The sequence below is a fragment of the Leuresthes tenuis genome, unplaced genomic scaffold (genome assembly GCF_036924035.1).
Source record: "Leuresthes tenuis unplaced genomic scaffold, fLeuTen1.0.hap1 SCAF_24, whole genome shotgun sequence".
Taxonomy (NCBI): domain Eukaryota; kingdom Metazoa; phylum Chordata; class Actinopteri; order Atheriniformes; family Atherinopsidae; genus Leuresthes; species Leuresthes tenuis.
Genome location: NW_027325378.1, coordinates 874,331 through 895,305, shown reverse-complemented (window position 1 = coordinate 895,305; position 20,975 = coordinate 874,331). Strand labels below are relative to the sequence as shown.

The 20,975-nt window shown below is 43.0% G+C and overlaps 1 protein-coding gene across 7 annotated transcripts in view; it reads left to right on the top strand.

The window, feature by feature from the left end:
• LOC140284937 (receptor-type tyrosine-protein phosphatase mu-like) overlaps positions 1-20,975 on the top strand; it is a 195,647-nt gene that overhangs the window by 136,028 nt on the left and 38,644 nt on the right. For 2 of the 7 annotated variants that reach the window (XM_072378983.1, XM_072378982.1), the window contains exons 18-19: positions 2,855-2,929; positions 9,325-9,457. In XM_072378983.1, the coding sequence (XP_072235084.1) occupies positions 2,855-2,929; positions 9,325-9,457 (208 nt within the window). Of the gene's footprint in view, positions 1-2,854; positions 2,930-9,324; positions 9,458-13,916; positions 13,950-20,975 lie in introns of all 7 variants that reach the window. The other 5 variants (XM_072378984.1, XM_072378986.1, XM_072378985.1 and 2 more) reach the window with 4 other exon arrangements.

The window sequence follows — 20,975 nt, the reverse complement described above, 5'->3', positions numbered from 1 at the left end:
GCCAAACCTTTGTCTGTCATATGTTCTGTGAGTTGGTTTTGGAGGTCGTCTGTTCATGTTTTTAGGCATTAAACACAGGTCTTTCCTCATTTCTGACGCATTTTCCAAAAGTCAGATTTATTTGTAGCACATTTCATGTACAAAATAATTCAAAGTGCTTTACATAAAATAAAAGCATTACAAGGAAGAAGCATTAAAAATATGTAAAAGAATATAAAGAGAAATTAAATGAATAAAAACAAGCAACAGTCTAGATAAATTAAAAGATATCCTACAGATTTCATACATAAACACATGAGAAAAGAAATGTTTTTAACCTGGATTTAAAAACATTTGGTGACAGTTTAATCTCCTCTGGCAGTTTGTTCCACTTGTTTGCAGCACAGCAGCTAAATGCTGCTTCTCCAGGTTCAGTCTGGACTCTGGACTGGACCAGCTGACCTGAGTCCTTGGATCTAAGAGCTGTAATAGGTTTATATTCTCTGAACATATCACAGATTCTGGGATTTATAAACCATCAGCAGGCTTTAAAATCTATTCTGTGACTGACTGGAAGCCAGTGTAAAGACTTTAAAACTGGTGTGATGTGTTCAGATCTCTTAGTTCTGGTTAAAACTCCAGCAGCAGCGTTCTGGATGAGCTGCAGATGTTTAATGAAGTCCAGCTAACAGACCATTACAGTAATGGAGTCTCCTGGAGATGAATGCATGGATGAGTTTCTCCTGGTCTTTTTGGGAGAGAAAACCTTTAATTCTGATGTTTCTGAGTTGGTAAAAAACTGCCTTGGTGACAGCTTTGATGTGGATGAAAGTCAGATCTGAGTCTATCAACACTCCAAGGTTACCAACTAGGTCAGTGATTGTAAGGCCCGAGTATCAAGGTATCTACCAAAGCTGACCCTCTTCTCTTTGCTACCAAACAGAATGATCTCAGTTTTGTCTTCATTTAATTGTAGAAAATTCTCTCTCATCCAGGAGTTTATTTCCTTCAGACACTGACACAGTACGTCTGCTGGCTGCAGTCGTCTGGTGACAGAGACACATAAAGTTGTGTATCGTCTGCATAACTGTGATAATTGATGTTAAAGTTCTGCAATATCTGACCCAAAGGGAGCATATACAAGTTAAACAGAAGAGGTCCAAGGATTGACCCCTGGGGGACTCCACAAGTCATGGCCACTCGCTCAGATTCATAGCTGCTAATTGTAACAAAATAACTCGCCTTCTAAATAGGACCTGAACCAGTTAAGGACCAGAAAGTCCAGCCCAGTTTTCCAGCCTGTGCAACAGGATTCTGTGATCTACAGGATTCTGTGATCTACAGTATCAAATGCAGCACTGAGATCCAACAGAACCAGGACTGAAACAGAACCAGAATCAGCTGAGCGCCCCAAGACAGAATGTGGTGTATATAATTCATATTGCATGTAGGCACCGACATTTTTAACTGAATTTGTAATAATATATTATTATAATATATTAGGGGTAGGGGTTAGGGTCATGTTCCACACCGTGCACCGGGTCACCGGGTCTCCGGGTCACCAGGTCACCGGGTCACCGGGTCTCCGGGTCTCCGGGTCTCCGGTGATACTAAGGGGCAGATCTACTGACACTCTGCAGCTGTTGCAGGGCCAGGGATACATTTGCACCTGAAATTGTTGAACAAGTTGCTGAACAAACAGAACTAATGTGCAGTGATGCAGATCATTGACATCTTAGAAGCTGAGTGAGTAGAAACATCATCAAACCCACTGAATTATGTGTCAGACTCACTCAGAACCTCCTGAACTGGTATAAACACCTGGACCTGTGTGCAGTCAGTCCTGAACTCTCAGCCAGGTTCCTCACAGAGACTGTGCACGGTCCGTGCACGGACTCGTCTTTCGCTCTACCTCTGCTACCTGATTGGTTACTAATGTCTGACCACTGATTGGCTGATTAATGAGCTTCTCTTTCAGGTGTTTTTAATGAACTAAACACCTTCCTGTTTAACTGAGTGCTGCTCTGATCTCCTGTGGGAAACATTATGAAGCTGCTGGAGGGTTGAACTCAACTTTATTCATATTTAACTGTAAAAAAACAGCACAAAGCAACAACTATCACATCTTTCTGCCCCTTCCATCATAGTTAAGCATTTAGAAAGTTTTTTTAAAGAAACAACTGGTCCGAACCAGAAGAAAACGAGTCGTTAGTGAAGAAAAAATGTCACAAAACTTTACTGAAAGGTAAGAAAAACCCACTGGAATCTGAAGAAGAAGGAGAACCCTGAATCAGACAACATTTGGATCCATATGTTCTGCTGCGGGTCTGAAGTAAAAATGGGCCAAACATGAAAGCTGTTGGCTTCAAACTGTCAGAGAGGAAATCAGTCTTTTACTGGACTGGATAGTGTAGTGAACCTGGGTTCAAATCCCCTGAGTGAAAGGTTCTGTCTCCAGTAGGGTCCTTAGACCCCCTCACCCTACCTGCCCACCTGTAAGTCCCTTTGGATCAAAGCTTCTGCTAAATGCATAAACTTTTGAATCTGCTGCAGGTCTGAAATGTAAGAACAGATGAATTCCAGCACTAAAGAAGCATGTTGGCTACAATCTGTCTGACATAAATAACAATTAGAAGTGAAAGGAGCACTCACTCAGTTTGATGCAGAAACGTTCGCGGCGTCCTGATGGAGGAAGGTTTCATCGTCTCCTGAGCATCTTTGATTTGAGGCTCCCAGCTGCTTTATAATGTGACCCACAGATGAAATCGGAGGTTAAATCTGCATGTACTAATTCTTCTGCTTCAGAACCAGCTCTGCTACAGCCTGTTTCTGTCTCTATCTGTCTGTCTCTCTGCATGCCTTCCTGGATGAGCAGCGGCGATAATCGTCACCCAGCTCACCACGCCGTACGTTCGCATCGTCCCGGCAGCTGGCGACAAGCAGCTAACAGGTCAGAGACACACACTGCTGCCTGTGCTTCTGTCGGTTCTACATCTGTGTTCAGACTCAATGCTGCAAGTCACACAAACCTCCTGAAAGAGCTGCCGTTCCAAAGTGTTTGTCTGGAACTTAACCAGCAATGAAAATGAGATTATTTGTAGAAACTTTAAGCCTTTAAAACCTGCTTAAACCAGGTTCTGGTTTCAGACGAGCAGTCGAATAAAGCCTCCCATTCAGCAGAAAGGTTTCTAACAGACTAACTGACAGCTTCTCACATATAAGGACAAAGTCACTGAGTTTTAAGTCTTTAAGCTTTTAGCCACAGCTGCAATTTAAAGTTCAGATGAACCATCACAGAGACATTCGTGCTGTTTCCATAATGATGATAATTAATGATGCAGTTCGCTGCTCCTCCTTTCATTCAGTCCACCTGAACCTGGTTACTCTGAGACACTCTGAGAGACTCTGAGACACTCTGAGACACTCTGAGAGACTCTGAGACACTCTGAGACACTCTGAGAGACTCTGACACACTCTGAGACACTCTGAGACACTCTGACACACTCTGAGACACTCTGACACACTCTGAGAGACTCTGAGACACTCTGGGACACTCTGAGACACTCTGACACACTCTGACACACTCTGAGACACTCTGAGACACTCTGAGACACTCTGAGAGACTCTGAGACACTCTGAGACACTCTGAGACAGTCTGAGAGACTCTGACACACTCTGAGACAGTCTGAGAGACTCTGAGACACTCTGAGACACTCTGGGACACTCTGACACACTCTGAGACACTCTGGGACACTCTGACACACTCTGAGACACTCTGAGACACTCTGAGACAGTCTGAGACACTCTGAGACACTCTGACACACTCTGAGACACTCTGGGACACTCTGACACACTCTGGGACACTCTGAGACAGTCTGAGACACTCTGAGAGACTCTGGGACACTCTGAGACACTCTGAGACACCATTTGTAGCCGAATGAAAGAGAAATGAATCAGAACAATCAGAAGAGACCAACCCGACTCTGATCAAGGCTGCCACTGAGTTCACTCAGTGACTGCTGGATCAGAACCCTGACCTCAGGTCAGCAAACCTTCATTATGATGCTGAACTCTGAACTGGATCCTGAACCTGACCCGGAGCCCATGGAAAGTAACCAGAACTGGTGGAATATGAGAGCCTCTTGGAGGTTCTGTGAGCCGCCTGGCAGCTGCATTCTGGACCAGAGAAGTTCTGCTCATTTCAATAATCACGACTGTTTACATGCTGATCGAGGCTTAGATCCTGGATCAGAACAACACCAAGATTACGTAAAGTGGGTCAGACTGAAGAAGACAGAACATCCAGAACCTGTTTTATCTGAGTTCAGCTGAAGAAATGTGTCTGACATCTTTATGGACTTTATGGAGACCTTAGAAAAGTCATCAGGCTGAAACCATACAGCTGAACCTCATCTGTGTAACAATGGCAGGAACTGAGTGTTTTCATCCTGTGTGTGTGTGTGTGTGTGTGTGTGTCTGTGTGTGTGTGTGTGTGTGTGTCTGTGTGTGTGGACTGCAGCTGAACAGGTGGACACACGCACTCAAAATTCACAGCTTTCACAAAATTACATTTAAATATTTACCAGCCTGAAGGTGGAAACTTTCCACCAACTGTTTGGACACAACACACACACACACACACACACACACACCTCCCACTCAGCATGACTGGCTGAAACCCCGAAGCACAAAACAGCTTCACTTTCACATAAAAACAACTTCTCTATGGCCTGCTGTGACACACAGACAAAGAGACGCACACATGGAAACACACACTCACACACAGATAAATTCTGCCTTCAAAGTATTTTGATAGCATTTAAACTGAAAACAGCAGCTCTCTGCCTCCGAGGGGGTGATGCTCTGTGTGTGTGTGATTAAACATAGATACAGGAGGAGGCTGATATCCGAGCTCGTCTGACCTTGAAGAGATGAAATGAAAACAGAAAATACAGGAAACTGTCTCAGCGTGTTAAAAACTAGTTCAGTGCACGGCAGCAGAACCATTCATGCTGCGTTCTCCCCTGGTTCTTTAACTACCGGCTTCTGTTAAGAACCAACTACAGCCGTACTGCTGAGAATGGTTTCTGGCCCAGTTCCCTGATGAACCAGTGTAGTAACGAGCTGTCAACCTGGTCCACTTCTGTTCTGGTTCTATTTCAGACAGAAACAGAGCCTCAACTCATATTAGGTTCATCAAGCGTATGTTTTTCTTTGTTTGTATTAGTATATCACCACAGTGTTAAACATCCCATAATCATATAGCCCCACCAAGAATTGTGTTAGCCCTACCGTTAGCCCCACCGTTAGCCCTACCGTTAGCCCCACCGTTAGCCCTACCGTTAGCCCTACCGTTAGCCCTAACGTTAGCCCCACCGTTAGTCCTAACGTTAGCCCTACCGTTAGCCCTACCATTAGCCCTAACGTTAGCCCCACCGTTAGCCCTAACATTAGCCCCACCGTTAGCCCCACCGTTAGCCCTACCGTTAGCCCTACCATAAAAACAAGAGAAGTGTGGAGTCCAACAGCGCCTCCACATGAGGCATCGCGATGAAATCTGTCACTAATGTGAGCGCGCTTTGAGTTCATGCTCGTCACAAAAACCGGCAGGTTGTACCTGGTGAGTTTCAATATTGTTTTTATTGTTTTTGGAAACTTTGCTATTGAGTTTAGCGTGTTGCCTGTTTCATGTTCTTCCTTAATGCGGTCTTGTTGCCTAATTAGCATACTTAATTTGTCGGGGCTGTATTTTGACTCTTGGCTGTTGTGTGGTAGACTATTAACTATACTGTCTCTCTCACCACAGTGTTAAGCTGTCCCCATAATGCTGTAACGTTCTCAGGGTATTAAAATGTCCCCATAATGCAGTGACGTCCCCGCAGTGTTAAAATGTCCCCATAATGCAGTAATGTCCCCGTAGTGTTAAAATGTCCTTGCAGTGTTAAAATGTCCCCGCAGTGTTAAAATGTCCCCGTAATGCAGGAACGTCCCCGCAGTGTTAAAATGTCCCCGTAATTCAGGAATGTCCCCGCAGTGTTAAAATGTCCCCGCAGTGTTAAAATGTCCCCATAATGCAGTAATGTCCCCACAGTGTTAAAATGTCCTCATAATGCAGTAACGTCCCCTCAGTGTTAAAATGTCCCCGCAGTGTTAAATGTCCCCGTTATGCAGTAACGTCCCCTCAGTTTTAAAATGTCCCCGCAGTGTTAAATGTCCCCATAATGCAGTAACGTCCCCGCAGTGTTAAAATGTCCCCGCAGTGTTAATATGTCCCCATAATGCAGTAATGTCCCCGCAGTGTTAAATGTCCCCATAATGCAGTAACGTCCCCGCAGTGTTAAAATGTCCCCGCAGTGTTAATATGTCCCCATAATGCAGTAATGTCCCCGCAGTGTTAAATGTCCCCATAATGCAGTAACGTCCCCTCAGTGTTAAAATGTCCCCGCAGTGTTAAATGTCCCCGTTATGCAGTAACGTCCCCTCAGTTTTAAAATGTCCCCGCAGTGTTAAATGTCCCCGTAATGCAGGAACACACCCGCAGTTTTAAAATGTCCCCGCAGTGTTAAATGTCCCCGTTATGCAGTAACGTCCCCTCAGTTTTAAAATGTCCCCGCAGTGTTAAATGTCCCCGTAATGCAGGAACACACCCGCAGTGTTAAAATGTCCCCGCAGTGTTAAAATGTCCCCATAATGCAGTAATGTCCCCACAGTGTTAAAATGTCCCCATAATGCAGTAACGTCCCCGCAGTGTTAAAATGTCCCCGCAGTGTTAAAATGTCCCCGCAGTGTTAAATGTCCCCATAATGCAGTAACGTCCCCGCAGTGTTAAATGTCCCCATAATGCAGTAACGTCCCCTCAGTGTTAAAATGTCCCCGCAGTGTTAAATGTCCCCGTTATGCAGTAACGTCCCCTCAGTTTTAAAATGTCCCCGCAGTGTTAAATGTCCCCGTAATGCAGGAACACACCCGCAGTTTTAAAATGTCCCCGCAGTGTTAAATGTCCCCGTTATGCAGTAACGTCCCCACAGTGTTAAAATGTCCCCATAATGCAGTAACGTCCCCGCAGTGTTAAAATGTCCCCGCAGTGTTAAAATGTCCCCGCAGTGTTAATATGTCCCCATAATGCAGTAATGTCCCCGCAGTGTTAAATGTCCCCATAATGCAGTAACGTCCCCTCAGTGTTAAAATGTCCCCGCAGTGTTAAATGTCCCCGTTATGCAGTAACGTCCCCTCAGTTTTAAAATGTCCCCGCAGTGTTAAATGTCCCCGTAATGCAGGAACACACCCGCAGTTTTAAAATGTCCCCGCAGTGTTAAATGTCCCCGTTATGCAGTAACGTCCCCTCAGTTTTAAAATGTCCCCGCAGTGTTAAATGTCCCCGTAATGCAGGAACACACCCGCAGTGTTAAAATGTCCCCGCAGTGTTTAAATGTCCCCATAATGCAGTAACGTCCCCGCAGTGTTAAAATGTCTCCACAGTGTTAAAATGTTCCCATAATGCAATAATGTCCCCGTAATGCAGTAATGTCCCCACAGTGTTCAATGTCCCCATAATGCAGTAATGTCCCCACAGTGTTCAATGTCCCCGTAATGCAGTAATGTCCCCACAGTGTTAAATGTCCCCATAATGCAGTAACGTCCCCGCAGTGTTAAAATGTCTCCACAGTGTTAAAATGTTCCCATAATGCAATAATGTCCCCGTAATGCAGTAATGTCCCCACAGTGTTCAATGTCCCCATAATGCAGTAATGTCCCCACAGTGTTCAATGTCCCCATAATGCAGTAATGTCCCCACAGTGTTCAATGTCCCCGTAATGCAGTAACGTCCCCGCAGTGTTAAAATGTCCCCGTAATTGAGGAATGTCCCCGCAGTGTTAAATGTCCCCGTAAAGCAGTAATGTCCCCACAATGTTAAATGTCCCCATAATGCAGTAATGTCCCCGTAATGCAGTAATGTCCCCGCAGTGTTAAAATGTCCCCATAATGCAGTAATGTCCCCACAGTGTTAAAATGTCCCCGCAGTGTTAAAATGTCCCCGTAATTGAGGAATGTCCCCGCAGTGTTAAATGTCCCCATAATGCAGTAATGTCCCCGTAATGCAGTAATGTCCCCGCAGTGTTAAAATGTCCCCGTAATTGAGGAATGTCCCCGCAGTGTTAAATGTCCCCATAATGCAGTAATGTCCCCACAGTGTTAAATGTCCCCGTAAAGCAGTAATGTCCCCACAATGTTAAATGTCCCCATAATGCAGTAATGTCCCCGTAATGCAGTAATGTCCCCGCAGTGTTAAAATGTCCCCATATTGCAGTAATGTCCCCACAGTGTTAAAATGTCCCCATAATGCAGTAACGTCCCCGCAGTGTTAAAATGTCCCCGTAATTGAGGAATGTCCCCGCAGTGTTAAATGTCCCCATAATGCAGTAATGTCCCCACAGTGTTAAATGTCCCCGTAAAGCAGTAATGTCCCCACAATGTTAAATGTCCCCATAATGCAGTAATGTCCCCGTAATGCAGTAATGTCCCCGCAGTGTTAAAATGTCCCCATATTGCAGTAATGTCCCCGCAGTGTTAAATGTCCCCATATTGCAGTAATGTCCCCACAGTGTTAAATGTCCCCGTAAAGCAGTAATGTCCCCACAATGTTAAATGTCCCCATAATGCAGTAATGTCCCCGTAATGCAGTAATGTCCCCGCAGTGTTAAAATGTCCCCATATTGCAGTAATGTCCCCGCAGTGTTAAATGTCCCCATATTGCAGTAATGTCCCCGCAGTGTTAAAATGTCCCCGTAATGCAGTAATGTCCCCACAGTGTTAAAATGTCCCCATAATGCAGTGGTGTCCTCATTAGAATAGGTTAACCTCCCTCAGCGCAGACAGAAACACACTCACAGAGTGATTGAAAGCTGGTGTCAGTTTCTGATGGAAAAAGTGGAGGAGGTCTGAAATGACACATTACAGCAGTCGACGTCTTGTCCTGAACGTTTCTCATCTACAGAGTCACCTGGAAGGATATTGCACCTGGACACACACACACAGTGGGGTAATGGATTCTTCATGGGCCTGACATCCCATTATGCAGTCAGAGGAGAAGGCTTCTGAGCCTGCCTCAGACACAGCGGCACAGACTGGTTTTACTGGTTGAACATGAACCTGAGAAAGAATCTTCCAGCATCCTGATGCTTTTCAGCCGGATGCTGCTCAGTGTTGGAGTTTCCTGAGTGAAGCTCAAAGATTAAGCACATGTTCTGTGCCCAGAAACACAGTTTCCTGCATGTTTTCTTCTAAATCAGAGGATCCCTGCTGGTTAATTAGTTAAAGGTAGTTAACGCTGGTTGGTGTTTCCAGGGGCTGCAACCAGGAAACCGGAACCGGAGCAGGAGAAGCAGTCGGATCACACCGTTAAGATCGCTGGGTCCATCGCTGGAGTCTTGCTCTTCATCATCATCTTCCTGGGAGTCGTCCTTCTGATGAAGAAACGGTGAGAATAATCCAGCATTCAAACTCAGAAAAAGCACATTTATCACATTGATTTGTCAGATTTATGGTCATTTTTACAGTTTTTATAACAGCGTTTTAATAACGCCACACAGAAATATTGTATTTCCACTTCTTTTAAACACTTTGTTCCTGGTTCTCTGAGCAGCTGTGTGTCACATCCTGAACTGCATCTGATTGGTTATTATTGGTTATTATTGGTTATTGTTGGGTATTATTGGTTATTATTGGTTATTATTGGTTATTATTGAGTATTGTTGGGTATTATTGGTTATTATTGGTTATTATTGATTATTATTGGTTATTATTGGTTATTATTGGTTATTGTTGAGTATTGTTGGTTATTATTGGTTATTATTGGTTATTATTGGTTATTATTGATTATTGTTGGGTATTATTGGTTATTATTGGTTATTATTGGTTATTATTGATTATTGTTGGGTATTATTGGTTATTATTGGTTATTATTGGTTATTATTGATTATTGTTGGTTATTATTGGTTATTATTGGTTATTATTGGTTATTATTGATTATTGTTGGGTATTATTGGTTATTATTGGTTATTATTGGTTATTATTGATTATTGTTGGTTATTATTGGTTATTATTGGTTATTATTGATTATTATTGGTTATTATTGGTTATTATTGATTATTGTTGGGTATTATTGGTTATTATTGGTTATTATGGATTATTATTGGTTATTATTGGTTATTATTGGTTATTGTTGGTTATTATGGATTATTATTGGTTATTATTGGTTATTATTGAATATTATTGGTTATTATTGATTATTATTGATTATTATTGGTTATTATTGGTTATTATTGATTACTATTGGTTATTATTGATTATTATTGGTTATTATTGGTTATTATTGATTATTATTGGTCATTATTGATTATTACTGGTTATTATTGATTATTATTGGTTATTATTGGTTATTATTGATTATTATTGGTTATTATTGGTTATTATTGGTTATTTTTGTGAGGAATTAGAAAATAACCAGCAGCAGCTGTGGTGAGCAGAGCAGATTCAGGACATGCAGCGGTCCTGGGTGTTTGGTGTGACTGTAGAGCAAACTGAGCTAACTTTTATTGATTGATTGATTGACTCGGTCACTGGAAGAAGACCCCATTGAAGCTGTTATGATGGAATTGATCCATCAGCGGTAAATACCTGTAGTCAGCTGTGTTCATTCATGTTTTTCTCTGAGAACAAATCTTTTGGGGACTGAACTCTGCAAACATGGCTGAAAGCAGTTCAAAGTTATTTATAAACCAACTTCTTTCAGCTTTAATGACGAAACAACAGAAATTATTGACTTTTTTTTAGATTACTTCTGGCCTCCAATAAGTGAGCTGCTGTGAGATGTTCAGTCAGAAAGAGAATTTAGTCTGGAGGAATTCTTCAAAGTTTAATGCTGGTATTATGTAGTTTTGTGTGGAGCTGGACGACATCAAAGACGCCATCATGTCCTCAGACTCAGTGACAGCCAGGAAGATGAGGAGGAATAATGGAGCAGATCCCACTAATCACCATTAAACTGTATCTGCTCCGACTTTACTCTCCAACATCAAACACCCCCCCGCTGGGACGCACACACACACACACACACACACAGACACAGACACACACACACACACACACACTCACAGACACACACACACACACACACACACACACACACACACACACACACAGAGACACACACACACACACACACACACACACACACACACACTCACAGACACACACACACACACACACACACTCACACACAGAGACACACACACACTCACACACTCACACACAGAGACACACACACACTCACACACTCACACACAGAGACACACACACACACACACACACACACACACACACAGAGACACACACACACACACACACACACACACACAGAGACACACACACACACACACACACTCACAGACACACACACACTCACACACACACACATGATTTTTCCTGCACACACACACACAGACACACACACACACACACACACACACACACACACACAGACACACACACACACACACACACACACACACACTCTCACGGTGTTTGCAGAACGCTGCAGATAAGACAGAAATTTAGATGAAAGCGTTTTATTCTTCTTCTGTGCGTCGCCTCGAGCTGAATGGCTTTAGGCAGCAGACACACGTTTCCCGAGGCGTGTGCGTCGGTTACGTTTCATGCAGAGTGTGTGTCTGCGCCGGTTCGATGTGGCGAGCCTGAGTCTGACTCGTCTGCCGGGGAGATGGAGCTCTGATCTCAGATATTAGAGAGGGTGAGAAACGAGAGGCACTGGCTCCGGCTCTAATGAGCTTTTTAATGTCGGCGGGTGCGTTTGATTTCCACGCTGTGACCAAACGGAGGTCAGACTCATTACAGCAGGAGCTGCAGGGTGAGAAGGCGCCGCAGCTCAGGACATGAAATGCATCCTCCCCTTATCCCACAATCACCTTGTTACAGCTCAGAATCCTCGTGTTGCTGTCGCACATCATCTTTATTACACAGAAACGCGCCTAAAAGCAGCAGAATGCCGAGCTTCTGCATCTCATTCATCCACAGACACAAACTCTCAGCCACAAAACCAAAGTGCACAGCTGGTTTCTGCAGCTCTCTTAAGGTCCCACCACAGCATCTCAGTCAGGCTGAGGTCTGGACTCTGACTGGACCATTGCAGCACCTTGATTCTTCTCTTTTTCCCACATTCTGCTGTAGATCTGCTGCTGTGTTTGGGATCTTTGTCCTGTTGATGAGCCAGTTTCAGCCCAGCTTTAGCTGTGGGACAGATGGCCTCACATCTGACTCTAGAATACTTTGGTATCCAGAGGAGTTCATGTTTATGCATTTAGCAGACGCTTGTAGTCTGACCAACCTGTTGGTTTCATCTGGTTTCATAGATAAGTACAGCTGAGTATCATCAGCATAACAATGGAAATTTATGCCATGCTGTCTGATAATGTTACCTAATGGAAGCATGTACAAAGTAAAAAGAATCGGTCCAAGCACAGAACCCTGAGGAACTCCATGACTTACTCCAACGTGTGAGGAAGATTCCTCATTTACAAGAACAAACTGGAATCTATCAGATAAATATGACTTAAACCAGCCTAATGCAGTTCCTTTAATCCCAATAACATGTTCAAGTCTCTGTAACAGAATGCTGTGATCGATCGTATCCAATAGTTAAATCTGTTGTCAGAACACCCAAATGGTGCCAGAGAATGTGGGAGTTATTACTCAGTGAGTTGACTGGTAACATCTCACTTTTAACTGGATTTGGAACTTATAGAAGCAGGTTGTCTGCATATAGTGTGACTTTATGAACTGTATCAGACCGTGTGATTCCTTCAAAGCCTGTTTTTAATGCTGTCAGGTAGCTTCAGTCATGATGCCAAACACAAGTGGAGAAGGTGGACAGTTTAGTGCCTTTCTGGAAAGAGAAAAGAGATGATAACTTTTTGCTTTTTTCAAAATGGATGAATCTATCATCCGAGCTCATAAATATACTTCCATTCAGGCTTGTTTTTTTAGCATTTAGGGATACGAGTCTCTCATGGTATGAACCCCTAAGCCCCGCCCCCCTGAATAACAGAAAGTCCCAGATTAGCATCAGATCTGGTTTCTACCACCACAAAACATGTCTGTTATGTTTTATCTGAACTATTATATTATTTTAATTCATTATTAATTCATTATTATAATTATCTGAATACTGATGAAGTGAACCGGGGGGGTCAGAACCGGGGGGGTCAGACACTCTGATGAGCCTGTTGGCTGTGGAGGAGACAGATGTGACAGATGCTGAGCTGCTGTTCCTCCTCCTAACTGATGATTTCTGGACTCTGAGAACAGATGAAACTGACAGATTTAAACATCAGTTCTCTGCCACTCAGACACTGAAGAATCAGGATCTGTTCTTCTGCTCTTAATACTGAGTTGATCCTCCACCATTTCAAAGGTTCTACTGTAGGTTAAGATCTGGGGAGGATGGGGCATGATTCAGGTCCATTCAGGTGTGAGATGTTGTTGTCTTGGTGGAGGAGGTCTTCATGTACGGCTGATGAGGTCGAGCTGGGTTTTCCTCTGATTGATCTGATTGGTTTTGTATTAGATCGCTATGACATCACTATCTGATAAAGTTACATGTACTGATTTTACAGAGGGAAGCTGTCACGCTGCCATGTTCATTTCACCTTGTTAACCAATCAAATGTCCCCTCTGCCTTTGACTGACACCTCGAACCGGCCAATCCCTGCTCTCCACTCCTCCACCCCACACAGAATATTTTAACTCATCTGTTCTGTTGATTTCTCTCTGAGGCATTAATCTGTTGTTTTCCTTTTTCTGTTTTTCTGTTTTCTTTCCCTCCATTTCATCCTCCCTCTGATCCGCCCCCTACCAATCAGAAGAAGAAATAATCACTCCTACACTTACTACCTGTAAGTAACCTGTTTGAACTGTAACTTCACCCTGACTGTAACACACCTGAAAGCCTGCTGACCTGAAACAAACCATCTCCCTGTGAGCTGTTAGGCATTCACTGACAGTCTGACCACCTGAAGTGAGTCTCTGCTCAGAGCTGAACTGACCGTCTGATTCCCATCTGCTGCCCTTCTGCGTCGGATCAGTTCTTTAACCGGTGGAACATCATCCCAAATACTGTCTGATCTCACAGCATCTCAGGGAGCTTCAAACAAACCATTCAAACCAATTACAGACCAATTCATTGTGATCTAAGCAAAGTCAATTAATCAAACTCAAAATTAGTCCAATTCATACAGAACCATTAAAACTGTGGCCTAGTTAAGGAAACCAGCAGATTAACTGAAACTTCTCTCTGATCCTGAGCTGCAGGAGGCGACTGTGGAGAGAAAAAACTCCCTTTAACAGGAAGAAACCTCCATCAGAACCAGAACCAGGAAGAAACCTCCATCAGAACCAGAACCAGGAAGGGTCCATCTGCCTGGACCAGCTGGGGCTGAGAGGAGAGGAAAGAGGGGACAACAAGCAGCGTAACACCAGGCCAGAGACACCTGCTGAGAGAGAGAAACACAAGTTAATGACAGCAATGATGTCATCTGTACATGGAGGGAGGAGAGGTGCATCATGGGAGCTCCCCCAGCAGGCTGGGCCTATAGCAGCAGAACTATGGGATGTTTCAGGCTCACCTGAGCCATCCCTAACTATAAGCTTTATCAGAAAGGAAAGTTTCAGCCTGATCTTAAAGGTAGAGAGGGTGTCTGCTTCCTGAAGCCAAACTGGCAGCTGGTTCCACAGAGAGGGGCCTGATAACTGAAGGCTCTGCCTCCCATTCTGCTTTTAGGGGCCTGATAACTGAAGGCTCTGCCTCCCATTCTGCTTTTAGGGGCCTGATAACTGAAGGCTCTGCCTCCCATTCTGCTTTTAGGGGCCTGATAACTGAAGGCTCTGCCTCCCATTCTGCTTTTAGGGGCCTGATAACTGAAGGCTCTGCCTCCCATTCTGCTTTTAGGGGCCTGATAACTGAAGGCTCTGCCTCCCATTCTGCTTTTAGGGGCCTGATAACTGAAGGCTCTGCCTCCCGTTCTGCTTTTAGGGGCCTGATAACTGAAGGCTCTGCCTCCCATTCTGCTTTTAGGGGCCTGATAACTGAAGGCTCTGCCTCCCATTCTGCTTTTAGGGGCCTGATAACTGAAGGCTCTGCCTCCCATTCTGCTTTTAGGGGCCTGATAACTGAAGGCTCTGCCTCCCATTCTGCTTTTAGGGGCCTGATAACTGAAGGCTCTGCCTCCCATTCTGCTTTTAGGGGCCTGATAACTGAAGGCTCTGCCTCCCATTCTGCTTTTAGGGGCCTGATAACTGAAGGCTCTGCCTCCCATTCTGCTTTTAGGGGCCTGATAACTGAAGGCTCTGCCTCCCATTCTGCTTTTAGGGGCCTGATAACTGAAGGCTCTGCCTCCCATTCTGCTTTTAGGGGTCTGATAACTGAAGGCTCTGCCTCCCGTTCTGCTTTTAGGGGCCTGATAACTGAAGGCTCTGCCTCCCATTCTGCTTTTAGGGGCCTGATAACTGAAGGCTCTGCCTCCCATTCTGCTTTTAGAAACTCTGGGAACCACAAGGAAACCTGCAGCCTGAGAGCAAAGTGCTCTGTTGGGGAAATATCCAACTGTGAGATCTTTAAGATGTGATGGAGCTCGGTCATTAAGAGCTTTATATGTGAGGAGAAGAATCTTAAATTCAATTCTGAATTTAACAGGGAGCCAATGAAGAGAAGCTAAAACTGGAGAAACATGATCTCTGCTGTGTTTTCTAATTGAATTCTGTATCATCAGAATACTTAGTCAGTAATAGATGTTCAGTAACGATAAGGAGTTCATCCAAACACATTTTAATGCAGAATTAATCCACTTCTTCAGACTGGACTGAAAAAAGCTCATAAATGAAAGATTTATGTCAGAATTCTTTTTGGACTCCTCCAAAAACACGATTCACTGCTAGAGAAACGTTTCCTGTGTCAGAACTTAAGGCTTAATTCTCTCAGGAGCTCATTAGTTAGTGAAGGAGTTCACATTCAGCACAGAACCAGTGTTGTTCAGTCCGTCACCTTCATAACAAACCAAACGTCCTGGAAATCAGATCTGCAGGAGACGAGCTCCGGCTGTACAGAAAGCTAAGATCAGATCTGCAGGAGACGAGCTCCGGCTGTACAGAAAGCTAAGATCAGATCTGCAGGAGACGAGCTCCGGCTGTACAGAAAGCTGCAGCGCGAGGGACTCCCTGAGCCCGAACCAGCTCTTCTTCTGCCACCTTCAGCCTGTCTGCTGAGGGTTTCTGACGCTTTAAACCCAAACCCAACAAGGGTTAAGGGTTATTGATCCCGTTGTCCTCTGACTGCCCAGATGATCAATGTCTCTGACCTCTGACCTCTGAACCCTCTCAGTGAACCATCAACATGAACCATGATAATGAATCTTCATCACTTTATGTTTCACATGTGACCTCTGACCTCCTCCTGGATCCCAGAGAATCATTCATACCAATCAGGAACTTTCAGTCCATTAAACCATAATAAGAGCTGGAAAAGGCGCACCTGGACATGTTAAATCCTGACTTAGACGAGGTTATGAGTTCAGATTTGGTGACCTGCGAGCTGTTTGTCCTCTGATAGGCGGCGCTTTCAGACAGAATCATTGAACTGACATCTTGAAGAGGATATGTGGCTGTTTGGTTTGAAGAAAGCAGTGAGCAGAAGTCCATTAGGGAAACATTTCTGAAACACCTGCAGATACCTGAGGAGTCATTTCCTGTGGAGCTAAAACTAAAGTGAACATCCAAATTAAGAAGAGCAGCGATTTCCTTCAAAGTTCAGGCATCTGTTGCGACTTGGGGAAACTTTAGGTGTCGGTAACCCGTCCAAATGAACAGTTTACAGTGTAAATGCTTCATATTTTAGCTGCACGGACAGAAGAATCAGACCGTTAGAAGTAGGGCGCTCTGTGACCTAAAGCAGGCTCTGCTAATGCTAACCTCATTAAAGGAAGTAAGAGAAGCTAATGCTGTGTTTACCATGTTCCTGCCAAAGTAGAGTAAGCTAGCTGGCAGAGCTGTCCTCGGAGGAAAGTAGTTTGTTGCCACTGTAGTTTGCAGAGTCAGTGTAAGATGTTCAGCTGCAGCAGGTCCTTTATCTGGGGCTCGCTGAACGCCATCATCAGCCCCAAACATGTGCTGAGAATGAGTTGTTTTCCTTAAATGTTTGGACAAAGTGACACAAGCTGGAGGATTGTTGTGAAGGTCATGCTGCTGCGTCTCAGATGTGTTGTTCCACTGCCCCCAAGTGGATGAAATAAGCAAACCAGCACAGGCAGATTCATCTAAAGTCAAAATGTAGAGGGGCTGAGAACAGGACCCTGAGGAACCCCATCAGTCAGATCAATGTTACTCTGCTGGTAAAAAAAAAAACATCAGCTGCTTCTTCTGAGTCATCCAGTAGATCAGGAAAACTGCTCATCAGGACCACTAAAGACCAGGGATGCTTCATGAAAACATCTCAGACAGATTGATCCTCTTTGGTTCCGTATGTTTCTCATCAGTTTGAGGCTGGAACAGATCTGTTGTTTCTGTTTGCAGTCAGTTGACTGTTGGGCAGCCTCCAACGCCTCCTTAAGAGCTGTACAGCTGGCTGTAATCCTCATGAGAAGTGGAGCTGGAGCTCTCCTGGTCGCCTCTGCCAGGGCTGCGAGCTTCAGTTACATGAACGATGGTTTCTTTCAGTCCTGAGGGGGAATTCAGTGAAGATGCAGCCATGAGGTCAGCAGTTAGATTAACTCCTGAAGTCAGATACGTGACTTTGGTGGTTTTATCCATTCGCCTGTTGATCATTTATCATTTAGTTATATTCTTTGATAGAAACCTTTCATCTGTAGTTTTGTCAGTTATTAAAACCCTGAACATCGAGTCAAAAAGCTCAAAATAAAGTGAAATTTAATTTTTTTGTAATCACTGACTGCAGTGCTTAAAGGTTCTGTCTGAAAGACTGAATTCTGTTGTTTTTCCAGCAAGAGAAACACTGATTTAACTCCAGTTTAGCTTCATCATGCCCTCAGCTGGCTGGATTTCACTCTGGTCGCCTGTTTGAAGTTTCAGTTCATTTCCTGTTGAACAAACACCGAACGTTCAGGTTTGCTGCAGCCAGTATCAGGACGGCAGGCTCTGTGTGTGCGTGGTTGTAAAGATCATTTGATCAGACAGGTTTATTACAGCCGGCTAATTCTATTAACCCTGCTTCAGTGGACACACACACACACACACACACTCTAACATCCATTACCACTAACAGCATTGTGTTGTCGCTCATTAGATTAGCATAGATTAGCCTTGACACTGTGTGTGTGCATTCATGTTGAGTGTTGTTAAATAAATCAACCTCTGACACCTTGCTGATGATGTCATGACACACAGACACACACAGACACACACAGACACACACCTACACTCATACAGAGTGGGTTTCCATTGAATTCAGACAGATTTCATATGAAAGCTTTTCTGCTGCAGTGTGCTGGAGGTTTTCTTCTGTTCTCTCTCTATTCACTCGTCTTAATGGGTGGAGGTGTGTGTGTCAGGGGTCAAAGGTGAATGGTCAGAGAGTTCAGCTCTGGAGGAAAGTAGAAGACACAAAGAGAAAATAATTAAATCTACAGAGAAACTCAACAGATTTTATTTCCGCAATAAATTAAATAAAATAAATACTGTTACTCCAAAAATGTATTGCAGAAAAAATGTTACAAAAAACATGGTACATAAACTGTTCTTTGTGTTGTGTCTATTTGTTTACTTGTTGTGTCTATTTGTTTACTTGTTGTGTCTATTTGTTTATTTGTTGTGTCTATTTGTTTACTTGTTGTGTTTCTTTGTGTCCATGTTGTGTCTATTTGTTTACTTGTTGTGTTTCTTTGTATCCATGTTGTGTCTATTTGTTTACTTGTTGTGTCTATTTGTTTACTTGTTGTGTCTATTTGTTTACTTGTTGTGTTTCTTTGTGTCCATGTTGTGTCTATTTGTTTACTTGTTGTGTCTATTTGTTTACTTGTTGTGTCTATTTGTTTACTTGTTGTGTCTCTTTGTGTCCATGTTGTGTCTACTTGTTTACTTGTTGTGTCTATTTGTTTACTTGTTGTGTCTATTTGTTTACTTGTTGTGTCTATTTGTTTACTTGTTGTGTCTCATTGTGTCCATGTTGTGTCTATTTGTTTACTTGTTGTGTTTCTTTGTGTCCATGTTGTGTCTATTTGTTTACTTGTTGTGTCTACTTGTTTACTTGTTGTGTCTATTTGTTTACTTGTTGTGTCTATTTGTTTACTTGTTGTGTCTATTTGTTTACTTGTTGTGTTTCTTTGTGTCCATGTTGTGTCTATTTGTTTACTTGTTGTGTTTCTTTGTGTCCATGTTGTGTCTATTTGTTTACTTGTTGTGTCTATTTGTTTACTTGTTGTGTCTATTTGTTTACTTGTTGTGTTTCTTTGTGTCCATGTTGTGTCTATTTGTTTACTTGTTGTGTCTATTTGTTTACTTGTTGTGTCTATTTGTTTACTTGTTGTGTCTCTTTGTGTCCATGTTGTGTCTACTTGTTTACTTGTTGTGTTTCTTTGTGTCCATGTTGTGTCTATTTGTTTACTTGTTGTGTCTACTTGTTTACTTGTTGTGTCTATTTGTTTACTTGTTGTGTTTCTTTGTGTCCATGTTGTGTCTATTTGTTTACTTGTTTTGTCTATTTGTTTACTTGTGTCTCTTTGTGTCCATGTTGTGTCTGGTTGTTTACTTGTTGTGTTTCTTTGTGTCCATGTTGTGTCTACTTGTTTACTTGTTGTGTCTATTTGTTTACTTGTTGTGTCTACTTGTTTACTTGTTGTGTTTCTTTGTGTCCATGTTGTGTCTATTTGTTTACTTGTTGTGTCTACTTGTTTACTTGTGTCTATTTGTTTACTTGTTGTGTTTCTTTGTGTCCATGTTGTGTCTATTTGTTTACTTGTTTTGTCTATTTGTTTACTTGTGTCTCTTTGTGTCCATGTTGTGTCTGGTTGTTTACTTGTTGTGTTTCTTTGTGTCCATGTTGTGTCTATTTGTTTACTTGTTGTGTCTATTTGTTTACTTGTTTTGTCTATTTGTTTACTTGTGTCTCTTTGTGTCCATGTTGTGTCTGGTTGTTTACTTGTTGTGTTTCTTTGTATCCATGTTGTGTCTATTTGTTTACTTGTTGTGTCTATTTGTTTACTTGTTGTGTCTACTTGTTTACTTGTTGTGTCTATTTGTTTACTTGTTGTGTCTATTTGTTTACTTGTTTTGTCTATTTGTTTACTTGTGTCTCTTTGTGTCCATGTTGTGTCTGTTTGTTTACTTGTTGTGTTTCTTTGTATCCATGTTGTGTCTATTTGTTTACTTGTTGTGTCTATTTGTTTACTTGTTGTGTTTCTTTGTATCCATGTTGTGTCTATTTGTTTACTTGTTGTGTCTATTTGTTTACTTGTTGTGTTTCTTTGTATCCATGTTGTGTCTATTTGTTTACTTGTTGTGTCTATTTGTTTACTTGTTGTTTCTATTTGTGTCTCCTCTCAGCAATTGTGGATTTATTTTCTGTCCAGACGTTTTTCATCTGTAGAAAATGAGTTTGTGTGTTGCTGGTGTTTGTGTGTTGCTGGTGTTTGTGTGTTGCTGGTGTTTGTGTGTTGCTGGTGTTTGTGTTTGTGTGTTGCTGGTGTTTGTGTTTGTGTGTTACTGGTGTTTGTGTTTGTGTGTTGCTGGTGTTTGTGTGTTGCTGGTGTTTGTGTGTTGCTGGTGTTTGTGTGTTGCTGGTGTTTGTGTGTTGCTGGTGTTTGTGTTTGTGTGTTACTGGTGTTTGTGTTTGTGTGTTGCTGGTGTTTGTGTGTTGCTGGTGTTTGTGTGTTGCTGGTGTTTGTGTGTTGCTGGTGTTTGTGTGTTGCTGGTGTTTG